Raw genomic sequence first — 22,275 nt, 5'->3', positions numbered from 1 at the left:
TCAAAGTGTATAGAATAGCCACTGATCAGCTGGAGGCTCTCCTAACAACAAAAGTCCCTTTGCTAAAGGCATCCCCAGAGACAAAATAGGACTTCCCTTGCTATTGATTTTTTTGTTTTTAAAATATTTATTTATTTATTTATTTTTGGTGCCGGGGATCAAGCAGGCACTTACAACACTGCGCTTAAACCCTTGCCCCTTTTTCTCGGTTTACTTGAGACAGGGTCTTGCTATGCAGTTCAGGCTGGCCTCGAACTCATTATGTAGCCCAGGCTCCCCTGAACTGCGAGATCCTCCAGCCTTAGCCTCCCAAATGCTGGGATTACAGGTGTGCACCACCACAACCAGCACTTGCTATTAAATTTTTAAGAATGTGAAAATTTCTAGGAATCAAATTATAGCAAGGCTCAGACTCCCAGCTGGGGTGCTCTTTGTCCAAGATTCCAGCCCCAGAGGATTTGTGCCCTGAGCTAAAGAAGGAATCTGGTCCCCCAACCCCCAGAGGGGTGGCAGAGCAGCAAAGAGCTCAAGTGGGACAGCAGTAGCACTGCATTCCTACTTGGCTGCCAGGTGCCTGTGTCCCCAGGACCCCAGGGGCTCCACTGGGCTCCGGTGTGACCAATCAGACTGGTCCTACTGCTCTGCTTCCTTGAGGGTGTGGGGTGCAGGCAGCTCACAGGATACCCCTGGCCCTGTGGTTTGGGACCCTGCTCGTCATCGAGTAGTATGACACCGCAGCCCACAGAAAAGGAGGAAGCAAAACCCGCTGAGCTTTCGATTCATGACTCATGTGCTGGGTCACAGGTCCTGAGGGTGACAGTGGGGGAGCTGATCCCTCCTCCACCAGCAAAGGGAAGACTGATCCCATCGATGTCATGTTTGCCGAGACATCACTGAGTACACCCACCTTGGGGCAGAGAGCTCAGCAAGCCCTGGATATGTGCTGCTTGGTGGGTGACACCAGTGTCTGTGGCCCCTAGAGCCACACGTTGCCAATAATAGATGAATATGCGCCCTTCAGATAGCCGAAGTCTCTATGTGACTAATTCCTTGACCCCAAGTGCACTGGAATTACTCCATAAAGGTTTGTTGAAAGCAAAGAAATAAAGCAAAATGGGAAACTCTGTGCGTGTGTGCTACTGGGCACTGAGCTATGAACTTTTACACTGAACTACCAAGCCTTGTTTTTTTTGTTTTGCAGAGATCGAATGAACTCACAATCTCTAGCTCACCAGGCAGGCACTTGGGATGCTGAGCTAAATCAGAGATAGGGACTCTTTAAATTGCTTAATTACCCATGCTGGCTTGGAATTTGGAATTCTCCTGCCTCCTAGAATGCTTGGATTACAAGCATGCACCACTATGCCTTGCTATTTATTTATTTAGACAATGCTTTGCTTTCCTGTAACTTGGTAAATGCCCAGGCTGGGCTGGAACTTTTGGTTTCTCTGCCTCAGCCTCTACAGTGCTGTGATCACAGGTGTGCACCCCTGTGCTGGATCAGAACTGAAAGCTTCGAGAAAAGATGCTCTTTGATGTCCCTCTGGATCCAGTGACACTTGTTTTATCCACAAAAATAACCAGCATTGATGTGCAAAGCCCACAGCAGAAAGGGTAGGTGCAGATGGGCGGATACCATCTGCAGGGGGTTGGGCCTGAAGAGGGCTGGGTGTGGATCAAGGTCAAGGTGTTTGAGCCCTCTAGGGGCCATAACAGGGTGCTGCCCAAGCTTAAGCATAGCACAAAGGACAGGTCATGCACCTGTAGGAGACAGGAGAGCAACACGACTTACAAATACAAATGTCCTCGCATGTAGCAGAGTTGATTTTCACCTCATGGAACAGAACCGCTTGGATAGAACGATCAGTACTCCGAAGCCAAGTCTACAGAAAACAACAAAACACTGGTTTTGCAAACTGCTCTTTTTTAAGGTGGTAGATCCTTTATTTTAAAAGCCCCCTTAAGGCAAGTGCCACTCTTAGGGCAAAGCTGTTCAATCTGAAGAATAATTAAATCAGAGGAAAACAGCATCATGAATGGTAAATATTTCTGAATTGGAATTAAAAATTCTGAGTGGCCCCTCTCTGCTCAAAACCTTTCTGTGGCTCCCCACTGCTCTTAGGACCAAAGTACAAAGTCAGTCTTTCTCTCTTTTTGTTTATGTGTGTGATACTGAGTACTCAACACAGGGAGTGCTGAGCTATATCCCCAGCCCACTTTAGCCTTTTGTTTTTTTGGTTTTGTTTTTTGACAGGGTCTCAACAGGCAGTTCAGGCTGCCTATATAGCCTCAAACTCATGGTGATCTGACTGCCTCAGCCTCTCCTGCCAAGATTACAGACATGGGCCACCACACCAGGCCACTGTTTTTTTTTTTGTACTGGGGATCAAACTCCTGACCTTGCCTTTGCCAGGTAGGTGCTTATGTCATTGAGCTAAATCCCCAGCCCTCAGCCACCGTTTTAAACTTTTAAAAGGCAGTCTTTCTAGGTTTCCCAGATTAGAAATGAATTTGTGGTTCTCTTGCTTCAAGCTCCTAAGGACCGGGGATCATGTGCACACACCACCATGCCTGGATGAAGTGTACTCGTGGCCTGATGTGGGGCAGCCCCTGTGGCCCCTCACCTACTATTATAGCTTTGGTTCCCCTTTCTGGACCCAAAGCCCTGTTTTTAGATCTGAGGTCTCTCTGAAATCCAGCTCCAGAGGTGCTGTGGCCCTCTAGGCCCTGCTCAGAGCTGTCCCTGGACTCCTCATAACCACCATGTCCCCAGCTCTCCATAACATCTCTCCTAAGCCAGCTCCTCCTCCAGGGCTGTCCCCCTCATCCTTCAATTCTCTGCCTGGGTGCCACTCCTCCAGGAAGCCTTCCTTGATTCCTTCAGTCCCAGGTGTGTTCGGGACCCCCACGACTTGTCTTGCTGGTCTCTGGGAATCTGTCTCACTTGTCCCTCTCCCAGCTCCAACCTGGCCTCTCCTCCTTCCCTCTGCTTAGCTTTTGTGCAAGGCTTCCAGCCCCTCCCATCTCCTGTTCAAACCCTCTGTGCTCCCCAGTGTCCTAAGAACAATGTCCCGGTTTCCCACTGTGCTCCCAAGGCCTTAAGTTACCCCTCCCCAACTCTGCCAGGGACTCCTTGATTCACCTTTATGCTCTACCTCTGGCCACAGTGAATATCTTTCAGTTCCTTAAATCAAAACCACACATTTGTCACCAGATCTCTCATAGCTGCTCCTGTCCAGCACACCATTCCCTCCTTCCCATGCCGTCCGTATCCCTTTAGCTCTGTGTCACCTTCTCCAGGAAGTCCTGTACCCCAGGCTTTTAAGTCATGTTCTCTGGTGCCCCATGTTCTCTGGTATCTCCCATACCCCGAACCCCATCCTACCCCATCAACCTGTGCCTCCCTTAACCCAGCCCCTACCTCTGGGTTGTCTCTGCCTGGGGATGGGTCTGTCTTTGCCCTGGGCTGTGAGCCCCAGGAGGGCAGAGCCAGTGTGTTTGAGTCACCCCTGTGTTCTCAGTAGCCAGTTCATTCATGGCCCATTCAGGTAAACTTGCTGGTCACTCACTACTGATAAGCCCTGGTCTAGAAACACAGGATGCAGCACAGAACAGGGAAAAGTTGGGCCCAGTGGCACATGTACAGAATTGCCGAACTCTGGAAAGCTGAGGCAGAGGACTGCGAACTCCAGCCCAGTCTGTACAACTTAATGAACCCGTGCCTGAAAAGAAAAAACAGCTGGTGACATATGTAGTTTAATCCCCAGTACTGCTGCCCCCCAATCCCTCTAAAGATGACAGCTATGGGAGGACCACAAGGGAGAGACATATATGGTACATATCTTAGGGAAAAATAAAGTAGGGGACAGTAGTGTCAAGGCTGAAAATGGATGAAGTTCTTGCTCAAAGATAACAACAGGAGGTGCTGGGGATTTAGTTCAGTGGCATAAGTGCCTGCCTTGCAAGTATGTGGTCGTGAGTCCTGGTCCCAAAAAAGAAAAAGACAAAACAAAGCAAAAACAAACAAACAAACAAAAAAGATAACAACAGGATTAGTCTGGGGTAAGGAGTATTACAATCCCTGCTTCTCAGAGAAGAGATCACAAGGACATCACTTGCTCAGGTTGCTTAGATGGAATTTTGAAACCCAAATTCAGTTCTGTCCCAGGATGGGACACTGCTGAACCAACTCATGAGCAAATTAAAAAAAAAAAAAACACCAGCTGGGCACAGTAGCACATGCCTGTAATCCAGTGATTTGGGAGGCTGACAGGAGGATCAAGTGTTCAGTGACAGCCTGAGCAATTTAAGAGGCACTGTTTCAAAATTTAATGCAGGCTGGGGATGTAGTTCAGTACTTGCCTGGCATGTGCAAAGCTCTTGATTCAATCCCCAGTACCGCAAAAAGCCAAAACAAAACAACTCAAACCCAGGGAGGTATAAGAGGACACAGCCAGGAAAGGGTGAGCCAGAATTTGAAAGCAGGATGTCAGGAACAGATACATCTTACTCCTGTCTGTCCTGTCTATGAGCTGGAGCTCCACAGCTCCCTCAAAGCCTCGAAACCAGGGGTGGCTTTGGTCTCTCAAAAAACAAAACAAAACAACAACAAAAACAAACAAAAAAACAACCCAGCAACACCTTATCCTTCCCAATCCATTCTGGATAGTTCTGGAGCTGCCACCACTTGGCATGATGGCTTCAGGTCACATTTGGTTCTACCTCCCTTCTGCTCCAAACCTTCCTGTGGCTCTTTCCTCACTCAGAGGAAAAGCCAGTCTTCTCCAGCAGGCATGACACCCCATCTCTCTTCCTACTAGCTTCTTTGCTAGTCCTTAAATATTCCAAGCATGCTCCAGTCCCAGCCCTCTGCATTTGTTTTCTCTGCCTACAATGCCCTTCCCCCAAATAGCCACACCTCTCTTTCTACTCATACTAGTCTTTAGTCAGTTGTCTTCTCAGAATACCTTCTCTGACTCCCTTTCTTAGAACTACAGGCTAGAAATGAAGCTTAGTGAAAGAATACTTGCCTAGTATGCTCGAGGCGCTGAGTTCAATGCCTTGTACCACAAACAATCTTGATTGTGCATTATGCATCCCCCTTCTAACACGTCAGATAATTTACTCACCTACATACAATGTTTATTCCCTATGTCTTAGATCAACTAGAATGTAAACCCTGTAAGGGCAGGGATTTCTGTTTTGTTAACTGATTTGTCTACAGTGCCTACAACAGTGGGGAACACATTAGTACATGCTTAAGAAATACATGTTGAGGGGCTGGGGATTTAGCTCAGCGGCTCAAGAGCTTGCTTGGTAAGTGCAAGATCGTGAGTTTTTGGTACCAGAAAAAAAATACATATTGAATGAATAACTTGTGTCTTCATTGCCACACTGCAGATATGCTAAGTGAGGCACAGGGAGGTTAAGCCATATTTGCAGGGTCATGCAGCTCTTTTAAGTACTAGAAACCAAGATTGGAACTAGAGCGGTCCACTTTGTGTGTGTGTGTGTGTGTGTGTGTGTGTGTGTTCCAGTCTTGAGGCACACATCACTAACCACTGTTCCAAAATGCCTAAAATAAGCTGAGTGAATAAGATACCTCTCCACTTGAGGAATCGAGACTGCTGAAGTCTGAAGCGTAGGGGCCCTGCTTTGTCACCCTGTACTCCCAATTTTAAACGTCCAGGAAGATCTGAGTCTAAACTACCTATGGCTTCCCCATCCAAGACCTCGACTCCCACACAACCTAGCTCTTATTTGGGGATAGAGGTATATGTGTGATTCAATCTAACAAGATAAAGTGTTTACAAAACAAGCTTCATGATAGCCAATGGGTCACTATGGTGTGACTAGTGGCAGAGATACTGGTAACTTGGAGATTGTGGGGTGTTGCAAATGCTCTCGCAGGGGGTGTTGCAACTGCTGTGGCAAAGGGTGTTGTGCCAATGTGGAGTGTGATGCCAGGGGACTGTTGAGTGCAGGTGGGGGCTGGGGAGACATGGTGAGGAAGTGATCGAGGAAGATGACTGGGTGAGAGTGATATGTTTAATAACAATATTAGCCCCAAATGGCAGGCCAAGATGAGCATGTGACAAAAATAAATTAGCAGAATCTTCACACTCATCCGGACATGTGTGTTCTAGTGTACATTTTACAGATGAGGAAGCTGGGATGGGGAGAGGCTTGTGCAGGTGGCCAAGGTTACCCTGAAGTTTAGAGGTGGTGCTGGATGCTGGCACTGCCCAGGGAATGGGCTCTAGTCCCTGTTCTGCGGGAGTACGTGAAACCTGACAGGGATGGAGACCTGGAAGGAAGAAAAGCCGCTGGAAAGCAGCATGGCTCCTCACAAGGGAAAACGTGGGCATGAGGCACAGAAGGACGGTGACTGTGCAAGGAGCGATGGTAACGGGGGAGCAACGGAGATACAGGAGCAATAAATGACAAATGGAGAGTGTGAGTGCGATCGAAGGGAAGAAGAGGCGATAGGTGTGCAGAGAGGGGAACAAGGACGATTTAGCAGAGATTTCATGAAGGAGAAATGACAAGAAAGACGAAGAGGGTGAGATAAGTCGGTGACGACTTAAAGAGGGGAGATTGCGCAAACGGTGGCAGTGAGGGGGTGCTGGGAACCTAGGCGATTTTAACGGGTTGACGGCGACATAAGGAGGGTGTTGACAACAGAAGAGGGTGCTGACAGGTTAAGCGGGATACGACTTAAGAGGAGAAATGAGCGACATAAATGGACCAAGGGCGACAAAACAGGCGGACGCGTTGAGACGAGAGAGCAACAACACTGGGAGTGCAGACGACGCGCGGCGCCTCCCGCTCACACAGTACCTGCGCTCCAGGTCTCCCACTCCGGTACGGTCCCAGAGCAAACCTCCTAGGCTCCAGCCCCGCCTTCCTTCCCCCACTGCGCGCAGGCGCACTCCAGCTAGATTGCTGGCAGGCGGGGCCCGGCCTGAGCCTTTCTTACTGGCCATGCGTCCCGCCTCCGCTAGGCGGAGGAAACACTTTTGAGAGGCAGAGCGAGACTGCGTGTGGTCACGTGACCCGCCGCAGCACTCTCGCTGGGGCCGTCTGGTGGGCTAGAGCGGCCGCGGGCGGGTTCGTCCGGCTTCCGGCGGTGAGAGGGAGCTTCCGGGGTGGGTGCGGGGTCGAGGGAGGAGTGTCTGACAGTTGGCGCCACCGGGAGGGTGGGAGAGTGATGGGAATGGGCGCGGGCTCGCTGGGCCAGGTGAGGATCGGGCTGGAGATGGTGAGTCCGGGCCGGGTGTGGTGGGGATGGATGGTGGCCAAGGCTCTAGAGTTACAGTCTGGGCTTCATTCTGGGGATCTAGACAAGCGATCGCTTTCTCTGAGCCTCAGTTACCTCCTCTGTAGAATGGGGGTCAGGATCACACTGTGTGTTCTTTATGGGTTGAATGAAAGTGCATGTCTCAGCCCCTAGTTCAGCGCTTTCACCTATTGCTCTTCTTGTTTCTGTCCCATTATTATTAGCATTGATGACTGCGCCGGGAGTGAGACTGTTGGCTTGGAGGCCAGTGGCTTTGGGTTCAAATCCCAGCTATGCTATGCAGCAATGGGCCTCTGCCTTCACCTCTCTGGACCCCAGTTTCCTCTTCTTTACAGGGCTGATAGGTTTGATGAATGGATTCTGATGCAACCTACATGTAGAGCCTGTAGCAGAGCAAGAGCTCCACAGATTGGAACTAAAATGATGACTCCAAGAGTCATTAGCTTAGCCGGCAATGCCAAGAAAGTACAGAAGGGAGAAAAGCTCAGGAACAGCAGTATGAAAACTAGAACCCGAGCGAGGAAATCGACATGCTGCCACTTACTGTTGCCCGAGTTTTGCTGAGTCTTGTAATTTTTTCTTTTTCTTGAAAATCACTGCTGCAGTTTCCTCAGTTCATTCAAGTGGGAAGATTCATATTGCTATCTTAATGGAAGACTAACATTGCCTCCTTTGGGAAGAAGGAAAACTTAAGCAAAATACAGTGGAACCAAGAGTCTATTAAATTGTAAACAGCGAATGAAAACTGATTGGAGAAGGGATAACAAACTATATGGGGTAAGATCGAAAAAGATAGTGTGTGTTGAAATTTTTAAAAATTGGGTCAGGGATGTAGCTCAGTGGCACAGAGCCTGCCTGGCAAGTGGGAGGCCCTGGGTTTGATTCCCAGTACCAGGAAGAAAAGAAAAATTTCTAGCTGAGATGACACGTGCTTGAAATCTGAGGAATGGGGAAACTGAGTTAGAGGCCATTCTGGGTTACATAGCGAGACATTGTCTCAAAAAAAAAATTCAGAAATTATTATAGTTAAAAGAATATTGCCATTTATCTACTTTAATACACTCTTCCCTGCCACTTTTGGAAGCAATTCTGAAAGTCCTTTCTCATGAGTGTTGTTATTGTCCGGTTTGTGGCTGCTTCAATATCCTGAATTGATTCAAAATGTTTCCCTTTCTTGGTTATTTTGACTTTGAGGAAAAGCCAGAAGTCATGCAGTACCATAACCAGTGAATAAGGTGGGCGAAGACATATCACAGTGTTTTTTTTTGTTTTGTTTTGAAACAAGGTCTCATTATATTGTCTAGGCTGCCTTTGAACTAACAGCCATCCTCCTGCCTCAGCCTCCCAAGTGCTAGAATGACAATTGTGTGCTACCACATCTAGCCTAGCACATCAGTGATTTCACAAGCCTGCTTTTCCCTTGGCTGGCACCTCGCAGCAGCATTCACTGTATTTTTTTACTTTTATTTTTTATTGGTACTGGGGATCGAACTCACAACCGCACGCTTGCAAGGCAGGCACTTATGCCACTGAGCTAAATCCCCAGCCCCATTTGACTGTATTTTTGATCACATCTCATATCGAATAAAGATACAAAAGAATTTTATACAACTGCTTCAGACAGTGACAAGAATGATAGGACAAACTGAAGCGAGATGGAGTTAGTTTTTCTTTGTTTTTTGAGACAGGGGTCTCTTTGCAGTTCAGGCTGGCCTGGAACTTGCAGTGATCCTCTTTCCTCAGCTGCTGGGGTTACAGATGTGTGTCACCATATGCTGCCCTTATTTTTTTGATTTTGAGACAGGGTTTGCCCAGGCTGAGATTTTCTTTTTTTTTTTTCCCAAGAAGTGGACAATGACAGGCTGAAATTTTCTATCACAGATATGTGCCTTTGGTAGCTACCGTTTTAAAATTACTGTTTTGTTAATTTTAACTATTTAAAAAGTTACCTCTGGAGATGGGCTTTTAATTTTTTTTTTTTTTTTTATCGGTACCGGGGATCAAACTCACGACTGCCTGCTTGTAAGGCAGGCGCTTATGCCGCTGACCTAAACCCCCAGCCCCCGCTGACCTAAACCCCCAGCCCCGAGATGGGCTTTTAAGATGGTAGAGAGGAGTCTGGTGTGGTGGCCCATACCTGTAATTCTGCACTTGGTAGGCTGAGGCAAGAAGATCACCACCGGTTGAATTCCAGTTTGAACAACATAGGGAGACTCTGTCTCAATAAAGAGATGGCAGAGAGAAGAAATTGAGGACAGTAGAAATTCTGCAGCAGTGAGGGAAGAACACCAACATGTAAAGGACCCTGGTAAACGTTAAATGAGATCTTTCAGTGGTACATCGCAGCAGCGCCTGGTTCATAGTAATCCCCAAATCAGCACCAGTCATAGCTGTTGAGCTGACCTGAGTTTAAGTCTTAGCCCTGCTGTTACTTAGTGACTTTGGTTCCAACACTCTCCTTTGTTTTTAACCGTTTTTTTCCCCCTTTTCATTTTTACTTTCTTTTTCCCCCCAGGCTGGCTGTGAGAATGAAACATGTATATTCTTAGTTCCTGGCATTTTATAAACACTCAACAGGAGCAACTCCATGGGCATCAGAATCAAGAAGAACTTGTTTTTGAATCCTAGTAAGGTCAGTTGCTAGATGTGACATTTGGCAAATGACTGTTACTCACTGGGTCAGGTTTTTATTGATTAAAATAGGGCTAATAATAGTCATCCCTTGTGAGTCCATAGTCGACGTCACCCTGACACCTGCTGTGGGTCTGGCGCAATTAGTGTTTGGCGTTGAGTTGTTCTGTCTGCCTAAAGGCCTCTACATGTCCTGTTCTTTGAGAGATGCCTGCCATATTATGTTTGTCCAGCAGATAAATCCAGAAGGGAAAGTGGACTCTAGAGTATGAGCAGGGTGAACTATGTGTTTGGTGGTGCATATCACTCAGGGATTCACGAGAAGCCAGATAAAGATAAGAGAAATACTACCTAAGGTCCACGAGAGAGGCTTGGAGTGGGACTTAGAAAAAGTGTCACAAAACAGGTGATGACAAGCAGAGGGAGAGAGCTTGCCTGGAAGACAGTAGAACAGGCATTCCAGGTATTCTGAGTCCAATTGGAGGTGGGCTGGGTACAGTGCTTGGAATCCCAGCTCCTTGGAAGACTGAAGCAGGAGGATCATTTGAGCCTAGGAGTTTGAGGCCAGCCTAGGCAACAAAACTATAGAGCCTATCTCAGAAAATAAGACAAAACAAAATAAAACAAAACACACTGGGAGGCAGATAAAGAACCTGGTAGAGAGGGAGTGTTGGGCCAGGCAATGAGATCAGGGGCTACTCTCCACTCTCCTTAGTGTGCATCAAGCACTGTCTCAAGTGCCTTTATCCATAGAACTGACCTTACCCTCACAGCAGTCTGCAAGGTGAGTGATGTTTGTGTCATCCTGATTCAGAGAAGGGGACACCGACATCCAGCTGGAGAAGTAACTTGGCTGGGTTGCACACTCAGTTTCAAAATGAGTTGAGACTTTGGGGGGCTTGAACAGTGCTTCAAATCCAGGGTCTTTTCAGCACCCTGGATTGGGGGCCTGGGTGAGGGGAACAGAGTAGAGGAAAAAGACAGGAGCAGAAGAGAGGAAGTTTGGGTCAAGGTGGTGTGGCCAGGTGCGGTCTCAGGGGTCTGGCCTTGCCACCTCTTCTGGGATGCCCTTCTTCTGTTAAACCTCTGCTCTCGCTGTTCCCCTTTTGGTTGCTCCACACCGCTCTGCCCCTTTTTTTTTCTTCCAGGAATTGAATACAGGGCCTCTTCATGCTGAGCTACTTTCCAGCCCTTTTTGAGGCAGGATCTTACCAAGTTGCTAAGTTGCCCATACTGGGCTTGAACTAATGACCATCTTGCCTCAGCCTCTCAGAGTGGTGGGAGGCTGCACCACGCCTGGCTTCTACCTGTCATTTTAGGTGTTCTCTGATCACCCTATTGGAAATTGCACCCCTCCCTGCGTAGGCCTCTCGGGTTTTTGCCATAACACTGATGGCTTCTAACACTTAATTATACTGTGATTTGCTTTCCATGCTTCCTCTCAGTCTGCCCTGCCCTATGTCCACTTGTATGCTAGGTCTGTTTTTGCTCCCCGCGGCACCCCTAACTTCCTCACACTTAGTGGGTTCTCAGTAAATAGTATCTGAGTAAATGAGCAAAGGAATGGATAATTATGGTGGAAGTCTCGGACAGGACAGGAGGTTCCTCTTTCTGTTCCACCAGACTTTTGGAGTATGTGGGATTGGAACTGTGAACATTTACTATCCTGGGCCTCACCCCAGGCCGGAGTGATAGCTGTGGTGGCAGCTCTGTCCCCGGCTGACGTCCTGCCAGCTGCTCGGCTATTCCTGGGTGGTGAGCCCCTAACCCAGGAATGCTCCTCTGGCAGGCAGATAGGCAGACAGCAGAGAGGGACACAAGCTTGCAACGGCGGCCGCTCATGGGCTCTCTTCTTCTGTACTCTTTTCCAGGCTCCCGGGAGCAAGGTCAAGGCGAGGGAGACGATGGTTTCAGTGACTATGGGTGAGTCTGGCCTTGTCTGCTTGGTGTCCTCTTCCTGGTGCCCGTTCTGACATACGGCTTGGGAGGGGGAGGGGGGAGGGAGTCAGCATTGGCAGGAGCAGCTGTGCTCTGACGAAGCTGGGGCGGGCTGGGGCCTGCTTGAGCTGCCTACCCCTTCCTCGGGTCTGGGCCTCCTGACTTTGAAGCTAAGTCCTGAAGAACTTGGGTCATGAAGGTAGCGGATCTCCCACCTGGCCTCTTGGTTTACTCACCTGTGAAATGGAGGTAATACTACTGCCTTCTGGGTTAAGGGGTTTACTGCATGTAAGATCAGCAAATGCTAACTGTGGAGATTTGTTTTTGTTTTTTTGAGGCAGAGTCTTGCCATGTAGTTCAGGCTGGCCTTGAACTCATTGTGTAGCTCAGGCTGGCCCTGAACTCAACACCATCCTCCTGCCTCAGCTTCCCACATGCTAAAATCACAGGCCTGTGCCACCACACCTGGCAAAAATGTTTTATTTCTTGATCTGGGTACTGGTACCCAGAATGTGTTTGGTTTAGGAATGGCCCCTGAGGTGTGGGGTGTAGCTCAAGGGTACAATGCCTTCTTAGCATAGATAAGGGCTGGGTTTCATCCCTGGCACCACAGGGGAGAAAAAGAGCAATATGTATTGGCTTGCATACTTTTTTGTGTATATAGTTTAGCAAAGAGATAAAAAAAAACCAGAGTCGTCCTAACCAAATGAGGCACGAGCTGCAGTATTGCCAGACCTGAGGGTCCTACCCTAGTCACTACCTGCCAAATAAAAGTAAACCACGCTCTCATCTTCATGAACCTTTCTTTACCTCTCCTCGTGGTCATTGGGCACAGGTGCATTCTATAGACTTGGATTTTGAACTTACGGGAACAAAATCTTGCCATGTGTCTTTTTTTTTTTTTTTGGCTTGCTTTTTCTTTTATCTTGCCATGTGTCCTTTTGTGGCTGGCTTCTTTTGTGCATCTGGATTCTTGAGGGGTATCTCTGTGACCAAACAGCTCCTGTCTTTTGACTGCCACACAGTACTTCACTGTATGAGTGACACCATTGTTTATGGGTGCTATTGTCTGGGGGAGTTGCATTGTTCTGTGAGGCTCTGATAGACACCCTGCGGTGACCACTTTTACATTTTTTCCCCCTGTAGTAAGGATTGAACACAGGACTTCCTCACTAAGCTACACTGCAGCCCCCCACCCCACTTTCTTTTTTGAGATGGGATCTTGTTGAGTAACTAAATTGCCCAGGCTGGACTCAAACTTGCAGTTCTCCTGCCTCAGCCTCCCAGAGGCCTGTTGTTATCAGTTTAGACTTTTCTGTGTGTCTGCTGGTATATGCAGCAACCCCTGGCTAACCTTGCCCGGTGTAACATTTCTGAAGTGGGGCTACATTTTAACACACAGTGACTTGTGACAGTTTAATTAGCCAGGCCTTTTTCTTCCTTAGTAACACCCGAAGGATGAACGCTGGCCTTTCCAAGGCCCTTGGACATAGGGGTTTCTGTACTCTTGAGAGCCGATGTAGTACTTTTTCCTCTGTTTAATCACAGCTTACTAAAGGTACAGTTCACAGACGTATATTTTACCAGTTTCAACCGTACAATTCTATGGTCTTTATATTCTCTATTCACAGTTGTCCAACCATCTTCACAATCAATTTCCAAACTCTTATCACTCTCCATGAAGAGCTCCAACCCCATTGAGGTTTCTCTCTCTTTCCTCCTGACCCCTAGCAACTTTTTGCCTCTAGATTTGCGTGTTCAGCGGATTACGTAGACATAGAATGGCTCTGTGGTGGTCTTTGGTACTTAGAGGTGCTTGCTCTTGGTAATGAAACCCTGGGCCCTGTAGCTTGGCAGGTGGGCAGTGCCTGGGTAAAGCACGGGAATGACCCCCTGCTTTTCTGGAGAGGGGTGAGGAGCTACAGAGGGCATGAGTATCTTATCTGCAGTCCCAAGGCTCAGGCTGCTGGCTGGGCAGAGCTTTCTTGGGAGAGCTGTGGCCCATGGGCTTGTACCCGAGCCCTGTGTGCCCCCTGTAAAATGTCACATCCCGAGTCAATCTGTTTCTCAATTTGGAGCCTCAGTTATCTTAAGAGGAAAATTGGCAAAGTATTGCCAGATTTCTTCTGTTCTGAAATGGCACAGATTGGTAAGCGTACTGTCGGGTACCATGAGCAGGGCAAAAGAAGTTGCCAATTAAGCCATGGCCCTCAGAGACGTTAAAATGTGAGAAAGAGAATGCTCTATTTGGAATCACAGCTCCTATCTGACACCTGGTCTGACAAATCTGGGACAGTGAGGGTGGCAGCTGAAGGGCCAGGGAGGAAGTACAGGAGCAGTGACACCTCACAGTGGGTCTGCCACGGCTTTGCACCTTGGTGGTGGTGGTGTGGAGTGTCCCACCCAGAACCTCCAGTGTGCTGAGCATATGCAGCACCACTGAGCCGTGCCCGTCCAGCTCTGCTGAGTGACAGCGTAGTGATGACAGTAATAGCTGATGTGGATGGAAGACATCTTCTCAGCCAGGCCCCATTCAAAGCCCTTCCTGTGGGTTTTCTCACTGAGTCTGTGCAGTGGCCCAAAGGTATTGGTACTGTTAACATGAAGCCATCACCTGTATGAGATCAGACTTCATCTTATGCTCTACGGTGGTACCCTCAGTGTCTGGAACAGGACCTGATTGGTGCTGAGTCAGATGTATAGTAAGATCCCACATCTGCAAATGAGGAAACCAAGACACTGAGCCTTAATTTGGCCCCTCAATCAGAGGTGGCAGAGCTGGGGTTTGAACCCAGGCCCAAAGCTTGGTCTAGTACCTTTCCTCCCTCTCTCTGAGGCATGGCTGCCCCTGTAGCAGAAGAGAGTACTACTGCTATGTGCTCCTCCTTCTGGGTTTAGGCTCCTTGGTGGGGAGCCTAAGGTAGGGAGTCTCAGGTTCTTCACATGTCGTTGGTCAGGTGCTTGGAGTAACATGAGAGCTCCAGGGCAGGCCAGAGATGCATGGACACAGGCAGCTAGTTAAGGCGATCCGGGGTTGGGGACTCACCTCATTAACGTTGTGCTAACTCCTCCCTGCCTCAGTTTCCTCCCTAGCAGATCAGGGAGTCTCATTGTGTTGTAATTTCTCGTCCCCTCTGTACACAGCACTCAGCATAGGGCCCCCTGCGCCGTGGGCATGTAATTCATGGAGCCACTGCTGCTCTGTTCTCTAAAGAGACTGACATAAGTAATGAACCCTGTTTAACCCCAGCCACCTCTGAGTGGATCCAGTTCTTCAAGGAAGCCGGCATCCCCCCGGGACCTGCTGTAAACTATGCTGTGATGTTTGTGGATAATAGGTGAGGTGGCTGCAGTGCCTGGCTGAACCTGGGGGCTGGGGGAGCTGGCTGCCTTGCTGCCGGGGCCCACTTGGGGCCTCACTGCTCCCCATCCCCTGCAGGATCCAGAAGAGCATGCTGCTAGATCTCAACAAGGAAATCATGAACGAGCTGGGCGTGACCGTGGTGGGTGACATCATCGCCATCCTCAAGCACGCCAAGGTGGTGCACCGCCAGGTGAGTGCTCTGTGCATACTCTGTGTCCCTAGTTTAGTGGGAGCAGTTGTAAAGCCAGCACGAGGCCTGGCAGCTGACACCAGGTGAGCTTGAGTTCTGAGGCTCGTTCAGCCCTTTGCTGTGTGACAGTGAGCCTGTTGTCTAACCTCTCTGAGCCTTATTTCTCTGCCTGTGGAAAGCAGGTGGCAAACAGCTTGAAGGATATGACAGAACAGTGCATGCTTCCTAATGTAGGGCCTGGAAAAGACTCTAGTTACTGTGATTATCCTGAGCTCTCATCTTCCTCACAATAATTGTCATTTTTCTCTAGGATCCTCTACCCCAGGAGCTAGGGCTGTGCTGGGCAAGTGCTCTACCACTGTGCCACACCCCTGCCCAATCTTGACAGTTCTAAAGAACACTGGTTGTATATTTTGTGGCATGGTACCCAGTGCAGGTGTGTGTGACACTTTCTCCTGGTCAGATGCAAAATGTTTTCACCTTTTCTATAGCAGGCATGCTCTGGTCCTTAGGATGTGGCTCATATCTCCAGTCCCTGGCTCTGCGGTGCTAATCCAGGTGCCTGTTTTTTTTTTATAGGATATGTGCAAAGCTGCCACTCAGTCGGTCCCCTGCAGCCCCAGCCCCCTTCCAGCTGAGCTACGTCGTGGCACCTCTAGCGGTGAGTCCTGTCCCTTCAGGGCTCTTTTCCTTTCCCTATACTGTCACTAAAGGGGGCATCTCTTCCTCCTGTCGTTTGCAGAGATAGAGGCAAAGCCATGTGAGGCTCTGGGTAGTCAGGGCTCCTCTTTCAGGCCACTCTCATTCATGGTTATACAGTCACTTCATTTGTGAACTAGTGAACACAGGAGCGGTGATGGCGAACCTTTAGAGACTAGTGCCCAAACTGCAACCTAAAACCCATTCATTCATCGCAAAGTGCCAACACTGCCATTTAACTTGATTGCGGAGGTTTTAGTTTAGAAAAAAAATAACTCAGACATTAACATCTTTTTGTCCCAAATAACACAGGTGCCACAGGGTCACCACCAGTGGCCTAGGGGAAGTAAAGGGTTCAGTTCCTGCAAGCCTCTGGCACAGCACTGTCATCAGCTGACCAGTGTAGAACTAAAGTTTATTTTGTTTTCTTTCTTTGTTTATCCTTGGTGGTGTTCAAGGTGAACCCAGGACCTCGTACGCACTAAGCACATGTTCTACTGCTGAGCCTCAGGGCCAGCCTTATCTTCCCTCATTCCCTCCCTTCCTTTGTGTGCTACTGGAAGTTGAACTCAGGGTCTTTGCACTGAACTACATCTGCAAGCGAATTTTGATGAATAAGTGAATTTGCAAAATTTTTAATATTTTTTAAATAAAATTCTAAAATGTAACATGCACATAAGTTAACCTTTGCTGTTTATTGTGTGGTCTCCAAGTTCTGCTGCCAGAGTGCTGGGATTATAGGTGTGTGCTACCGTGTGGGCAGTGTTTGCTGTCACTTAATTGCCCAAGCAAGTGTTGTGGCGAGACTGACACAGTGCATATGGACACGGCTGACCCAAAGGCATGGATGCAGGAAAGCTAAACAAATCAGGGCTCATTTCTGCAGTAACTACAGCAGTTATACAGAGTGAGGATTGGTCACAGTGGTACAGCCAAATGGCTTTCACAGATGGATCCTTGGGCCAGCCAGCATTCAATGCAGGCAACAGTGGTGGCATGAAGATTATTCCTCAGGAGTCCTCCAGAGCCTGTGCTCTGCTATTAGCGGCAACGGCGTGTGAGGAAAGACCTGTCTCTTTCAATCTAAGCTGGGCCCACAGTCCTTATACTAACAGCTCCCACCTGCACACCCACGGCCTTCCCTCTTATTTGCAGGAGATGCCTGCCTATGCCCAGGCAGAGGCCACCTGTGTCTTGGCCAGTTCAACCAGAATCGGACCCACTTTGCCCAGGGGTCTGGCTGAGTGGCTCCCCTTCCTGATCCTGGTTTCCTCGACTGCAGGACTGGTTTACAGTGGGTCCTATCAGAGATGTCGGTAGCTTCAGTAGACATTCATGGGGGCCTATGGAGGGGCAGTCATAATTTTAGGCACTAAGGATAGAACAGTAAACAGACCTGGCTTCCCCATGGAGCTTGCATTCCTGTGGGCATATCACCAGTAAGCACACACAGGCAGTTTACTGTCAAGCAGTGCTAAGGATTGTGTAGAAAAAGAAAGCATAGTGTGGGTCAGGGTGACAGGTGATGGGCTGGTTCCTAGAAGAGGAAGCCCACTCCCTGCATCAGGAGGGCAGTGTAGCCACATGGGTGGCACTGGCTGCCCCTTCCTCCTTCGGTCGAGTGCTCGCCCTCTCCACCCTGGCCTAGGACTATGGACCAGACTTTATGCCCAGAGCCTGCCTGACCGGCCCCTCCCCTTGCTTTCTGCAGCTGCCTCCCGAATGATCACCAACAGCCTGAACCGTGACTCCCCACCCAGCACTCCCCCAAGGCGGCCAGACACCAGTACCTCCAAGATCTCAGTCACTGTGTCCAACAAGATGGCAGCAAGGAGTGCCAAGGCCTCTGGTGAGAGGACCCGGGCAGGCGGTGGGGGAGCTGCGTGTGAATATGGTTCATCAGAAAGTATTTGGGGGGCCTGCTCCCATGTCCTTGCAAGGAGCTTTGAAGGCCACGAGCTTTGGACTCATCGCTTCTGTGGGCCTCACTTCTGCATGTCTAGAATGAGACAGTGATACCCTAACTGCGAAGACGGTAACAAAACAGGATTGGCAAGCTGAGGCGCGAGCGCGCCACACTTCCGCTCAGTGGCTCAGGCTTCTGCAGTGGAGGTGCACTGTGCCCCGTCTGGTGCCTGGCGCTGTGCCTGCTGCCTGGGGTCAGTGGTAAAGAACCTGCTTCTTCCTCAGCAGCCAGACAGGTTTCACCCTTTGACGCATTTGAAGGGGTTCCTATTTTATAAACTGAAGTAGAATTCACTTATGCACAGGGCCCAGATGGGAAGTACTGCATGCAGCTTGATTCCTTTTTTTAAAGAAGTGAGCACAAAACAGAAACAAACAGCACCAGTGAGCACAGGTGTGAAAGCACCACCTGTATGGTACCCTGGAACCTCCTTCCACCCCACAGCTTCTGGGTCTGGTGGGATCACCAGGGTGATCAGGATGAGCCACAAAGCCTGGGGATTCCAGCGCCCTCACTGGTCCCAGCGCAGCCAGACCTCTGAGCGCAGTTAATGGCCCAGTGGGCAGTGATGGAAGCAGGCAAGGGGACACGGAGCTCAGGGCTGTCTATCCCCACCCTGGAGAGCCCTCCATCCGGGAGGGCATTGACCCCATGCCTTTCTTCCCAGCAGCTGCCCTGACACACAGGGACGAGGAGAGCCTGGAAGTTCCCACCAAGCGGCGCCGGGTCACTGCCGAGATGGAAGGGAAGTACATCATCAACATGCCCAAAGGCACCACACCCCGGACCCGCAAGATCCTGGAGCAGCAGCAAGCAGCCAAAGGTACTGGCCCGTGGGCTGGACAGACCGCATTTCCACTCTGCTGCTTTGTTGATCACGCTTGTAGGCGGTGGCTGGGAAACAGAATTCAGTGGAGGACTGGGGAGCCTTGGGCCCAGGGGCAGCAACAGTGGCTGTAGAGGAGGGCGGTACACTGCCTCTGCCCTGTGTCCTGCAGCTCATGTGACTGGGGTTCTCTGTGGCTCTGGCCCTGGGGCTGAGGGTGAGGGGTCAGGAACAGCCTGGCCTGCCTTAGTGAAAGAGTTACTGTGCCTGGCAGGGGCAGGTGCCCGGAAGTGAGCTCTGCTGCTGTGAGTCTGAGGAGTCTGGTTGAGATTTAGGCTAAACCTAGATAATGTTGGAGGGATGGGCTTCTTACAGCAGGATATTGTATTTGTTCTGCAAAAACTTCCAGGTGTTGCAGTAACAGCATATGCTTCCCTTCACTTCTGTATCCCATGGCTGTTTCAATCATTTCAACACAAGTAACATCATCCTATAGGTATTGTCTTATAGCTTTCTTATTAAGATCTTTTTACAAGACTCCATGTAAGGTTTTTGGGTGACTTGATGGGATGACAAGATCTTGATGTGCATTTCAGGCTGGCTTTGAACTCACTATATAGCCCAGGGTGGCCTCAAACTTATGATCCTCCTGTGTCATCCTCCTGAGTGCTATGTTCATTCTTTTTTTTTTTTTTTTTGTCTTTTTCCTTTTTATTGGTACCAGAGATCGAACTCACGGCTGCCTGCTTGCAAGGCAGGCGCTTATGCTGCTGAGCTAAATCCGCAGCCCGCTATGTTCATTCTTTTTTTTTTTTTTTTTTTTTTTGTCTTTTTGAGACAGGGTCTCGCTATGCAATTCAGGCTGGCCTTGGGCTCACCTTGTAGTCCAGGCTGGTCTCAAACTTGCAGGGATCCTCCTGCCTCAGCCTCCCGAGTGCTGAGATTACTGGAGTGCGCCACCACGCCCGGCTAGGTTCATTCTTTTTAAATGGTCATTTATTTCGATAGCACTTTTACACCATGATTTAGGTGAACATTCTACTGGTGGAGAATTTAGGTTATGATTTAGGGAGAAGACTCATTACCATTTGTCAGATTCTCTCAGAGCCCATGACCTCCAAAGTTAAAGCAACCGGTAAGCATTACCCGCGCACATTTCATAAACCTGTACTGAGGTTCAGGGAATTGTGGGTGTCAGTCAAGCTTTGCCACGTGTGACACTAGCCAGGTGCTGTGGGTGAGGGTTGTTAGCCAGCAGTGAGATGCAAAGCCTGCCTTGGCACAGGCTGTCCCTGTAGTAGCAGCGCCGACTGGTGTTGTCCTCTCCCTTGGCGTCTGCAGGGTGCACAGCCCAGGCTGAGCCCCAGGAGCTGCTCGGCAAGGGCTCCCTGATGGCCTCACTTCCTTTCAGGTCTGCCCAGGACATCCGTGTTTGACCGCCTTGGCGCCGAGACCAAGGCCGACACAACCACAGGGAGCAGGGTAAGTTGGAAACAGTGGGCGATTCGGGTCTCCCAACTCCTGTCTGTCGAGGGTGTTGTCCCTGACACTTCCACTTCTTGCCCTCAGGTGCCCCAGCAGCCTCCCCACCTTTCAGGCATCAGTTGCCTTCTTTGCACTAACGGCTTCTGTCTGACCCTGACCATTCCCTGATCTCTACTGTGACCTCAGTCTGCTTTCTGCTGGGTTCTTCCCAGCCATCCTGTCCTAAACTGTCCTCAGCAGCTTGCTCCAAAGCATCTCCTCAGGTGCCCATTGCAGGGTGTCTGTCATCCATGTCCTAGCGAGTCAGCTTGTCAGGTGACTCCATCTGTGTCTGCCTCTGCTGCCACGCTCCCTGCCTGGAAAGAGTGATTGCCTCCTAACTGTTCTGTTCTGAAACCCTCCAACTCCTGTCCCCACAGCAGCCCTGCGTGCCGCTCCCCGCTGGTGACCCCCTGAGGCTTTGCTCTGCATCCACAGCAGAGTAGCTTTTCCTGCCGTGGCCCACACTGTCTAGGCCCCAGGCACTAGGCAAGATGCCATGGACGGTGTTTCATCCAGGCACAGAGGAGACAGGGTGTTGAGTGACTAAATGACTCCCTGACCTGTCTGACCTTCATAGCCCACAGGAGTTTTCAGCCGCCTGGGGGCCACCCCAGAGATGGATGAGGACCTGGCATGGGACAGTGACAATGACAGCAGCAGCTCTGTCTTGCAATATGCTGGCGTCCTGAAGAAGCTGGGACGGGGCCCAGTGAAGGCCAGTCCCCAGCCGTCACTGACTGTCAAAGCTAAGGCCACAAGCTCAGCCACACCAGCTGCCACCCCAACCCTGCGGCGCCTTGCCCCTTCCTCCCGTCCCACTCTCGAGAGGAAGCCAGAGTCCCTGTCCAAAGTCAGCATCATCCAGAGACTGGGCAAGGCTGCCCTTGTGCCTGAGGCCCAGGACAGCCAGGTCACGAGCACCAAGAGTAAGTCTTCGGCTGAGGTCAAGGTCACCATTAAAAGGACTCTGGTGGGGCCCCGGGGGAGCAGCTCCAGTGAGGGCCTTGGTGCTCAGATGGACCATGCAGGCACGGTGAGCGTGTTCAAAAGACTGGGCCGAAGGACCTTCTAGCCCACTCGAGAGCAGAGTGTGGCCCCTTAGGCTCCCGGCTCCATCTGAGTCTGCCTAGTGGGCTGCTGGCCTCCCTGCCAGCTCTGGATGGCACTGCTTTTCTCCCTCTGGTGTTGGTGCTGGACCGAAGCCCTCAGGCCTCACACTGGTTTTCCTGGGCTGGGGGGTCGATACAGCCTGGCCTTGCCTGCTCTGGGACTTTCCCTGCCCTCCTGCCCTGTTCTCTGCTCTCTGGCTGTGGCCTTGGCAGGACCCACTTTCTCCGTCTCCCAAGCGCCCAGTGCCCTGTCTCCCACAGACCCCTTCCCTCACAGCAGCTTCCGTGTTCTCCCTCTGCCCCCAGAGGGGTGTCTCCTGGGGCTCCTGGCTCCCCACACCCCAGCTTCCCTCACTCCTTCCCTCCCCCGCTGCTATAATGTCACTTTGCTCTCTTCACCCTGTTCATTTCTCTTCTGTTTTCTGTCCCTGTGGCAAGGCCTGACTGTCTGCTGTGTCCTGCCCGACCCTCCTGCACCTCCGGCCTCCCAGCGGCCCCCTCGTCGGCAGTGGCGTCGAGCCTGTAGAGACTGTTAGCCGCCTCCACTCCCAGGCTGGAGGGGCCCCCAGGTTCGGGGCTGCAGCTGGGGCACCTTCATTTTCCTGCCCTGGGCATCTTTTTCTCTGAAAGTTGGTGGTGGTGGGTGGGCAAGGGGCAGTGGGAAGGGAGGCCAGTTCAGAGAGACAACACAACATGTGTTTTAATATATTTTTGTGACTTCCGAA

At 50.2% G+C, this 22,275-nt stretch overlaps 2 protein-coding genes across 9 annotated transcripts in view; one reads left to right on the top strand and one right to left on the bottom strand.

Moving 5' to 3' along the window:
• The window catches only part of Pld3 (phospholipase D family member 3), a 21,541-nt gene extending 14,517 nt beyond the window's left edge, over positions 1 to 7,024 (bottom strand). The window contains exons 1-2 of one of the 2 annotated variants that reach the window (XM_004999962.4): positions 6,841 to 7,024; positions 1,793 to 1,883 (exon numbers count right to left, since the gene is read on the bottom strand). The gene's annotated coding sequence lies outside the window, so the exon portion shown is untranslated. Of the gene's footprint in view, positions 1 to 1,792; positions 1,884 to 3,421; positions 3,612 to 6,840 lie in introns of those variants that run through there. The other variant, XM_063252757.1, reaches the window with a different exon arrangement.
• CUNH19orf47 (chromosome unknown C19orf47 homolog) lies at positions 7,013 to 22,275 on the top strand. Of its 7 annotated transcripts, XM_063252766.1 has the most exons (12): positions 7,013 to 7,129; positions 7,906 to 8,077; positions 9,816 to 9,932; positions 11,803 to 11,854; positions 15,120 to 15,207; positions 15,309 to 15,423; positions 16,003 to 16,084; positions 17,834 to 17,971; positions 18,759 to 18,911; positions 20,326 to 20,396; positions 21,019 to 21,367; positions 21,989 to 22,275. In XM_063252766.1, the coding sequence occupies exons 3-12, from the start codon at positions 9,888 to 9,890 to the stop codon at positions 22,084 to 22,086; spliced, it is 1,191 nt and encodes a 396-aa protein (XP_063108836.1). In that variant the 5' UTR covers positions 7,013 to 7,129; positions 7,906 to 8,077; positions 9,816 to 9,887; the 3' UTR covers positions 22,087 to 22,275. The 7 variants fall into 7 exon arrangements, with proteins under 7 accessions (XP_063108836.1, XP_013014661.1, XP_063108832.1 ...); XM_013159207.3 differs by having other exon boundaries at positions 21,019 to 22,275; XM_063252762.1 differs by having other exon boundaries at positions 18,756 to 18,911; positions 21,019 to 22,275.

This window comes from Cavia porcellus, unplaced genomic scaffold, assembly GCF_034190915.1.
Source record: "Cavia porcellus strain 051 isolate PalLab524CR breed Dunkin Hartley unplaced genomic scaffold, mCavPor4.1 scaffold_7, whole genome shotgun sequence".
Lineage (NCBI taxonomy): Eukaryota > Metazoa > Chordata > Mammalia > Rodentia > Caviidae > Cavia > Cavia porcellus.
The sequence above is the reverse complement of the archived record's forward strand: the minus strand, read 5'-3'. Positions and strand labels throughout refer to the sequence as shown.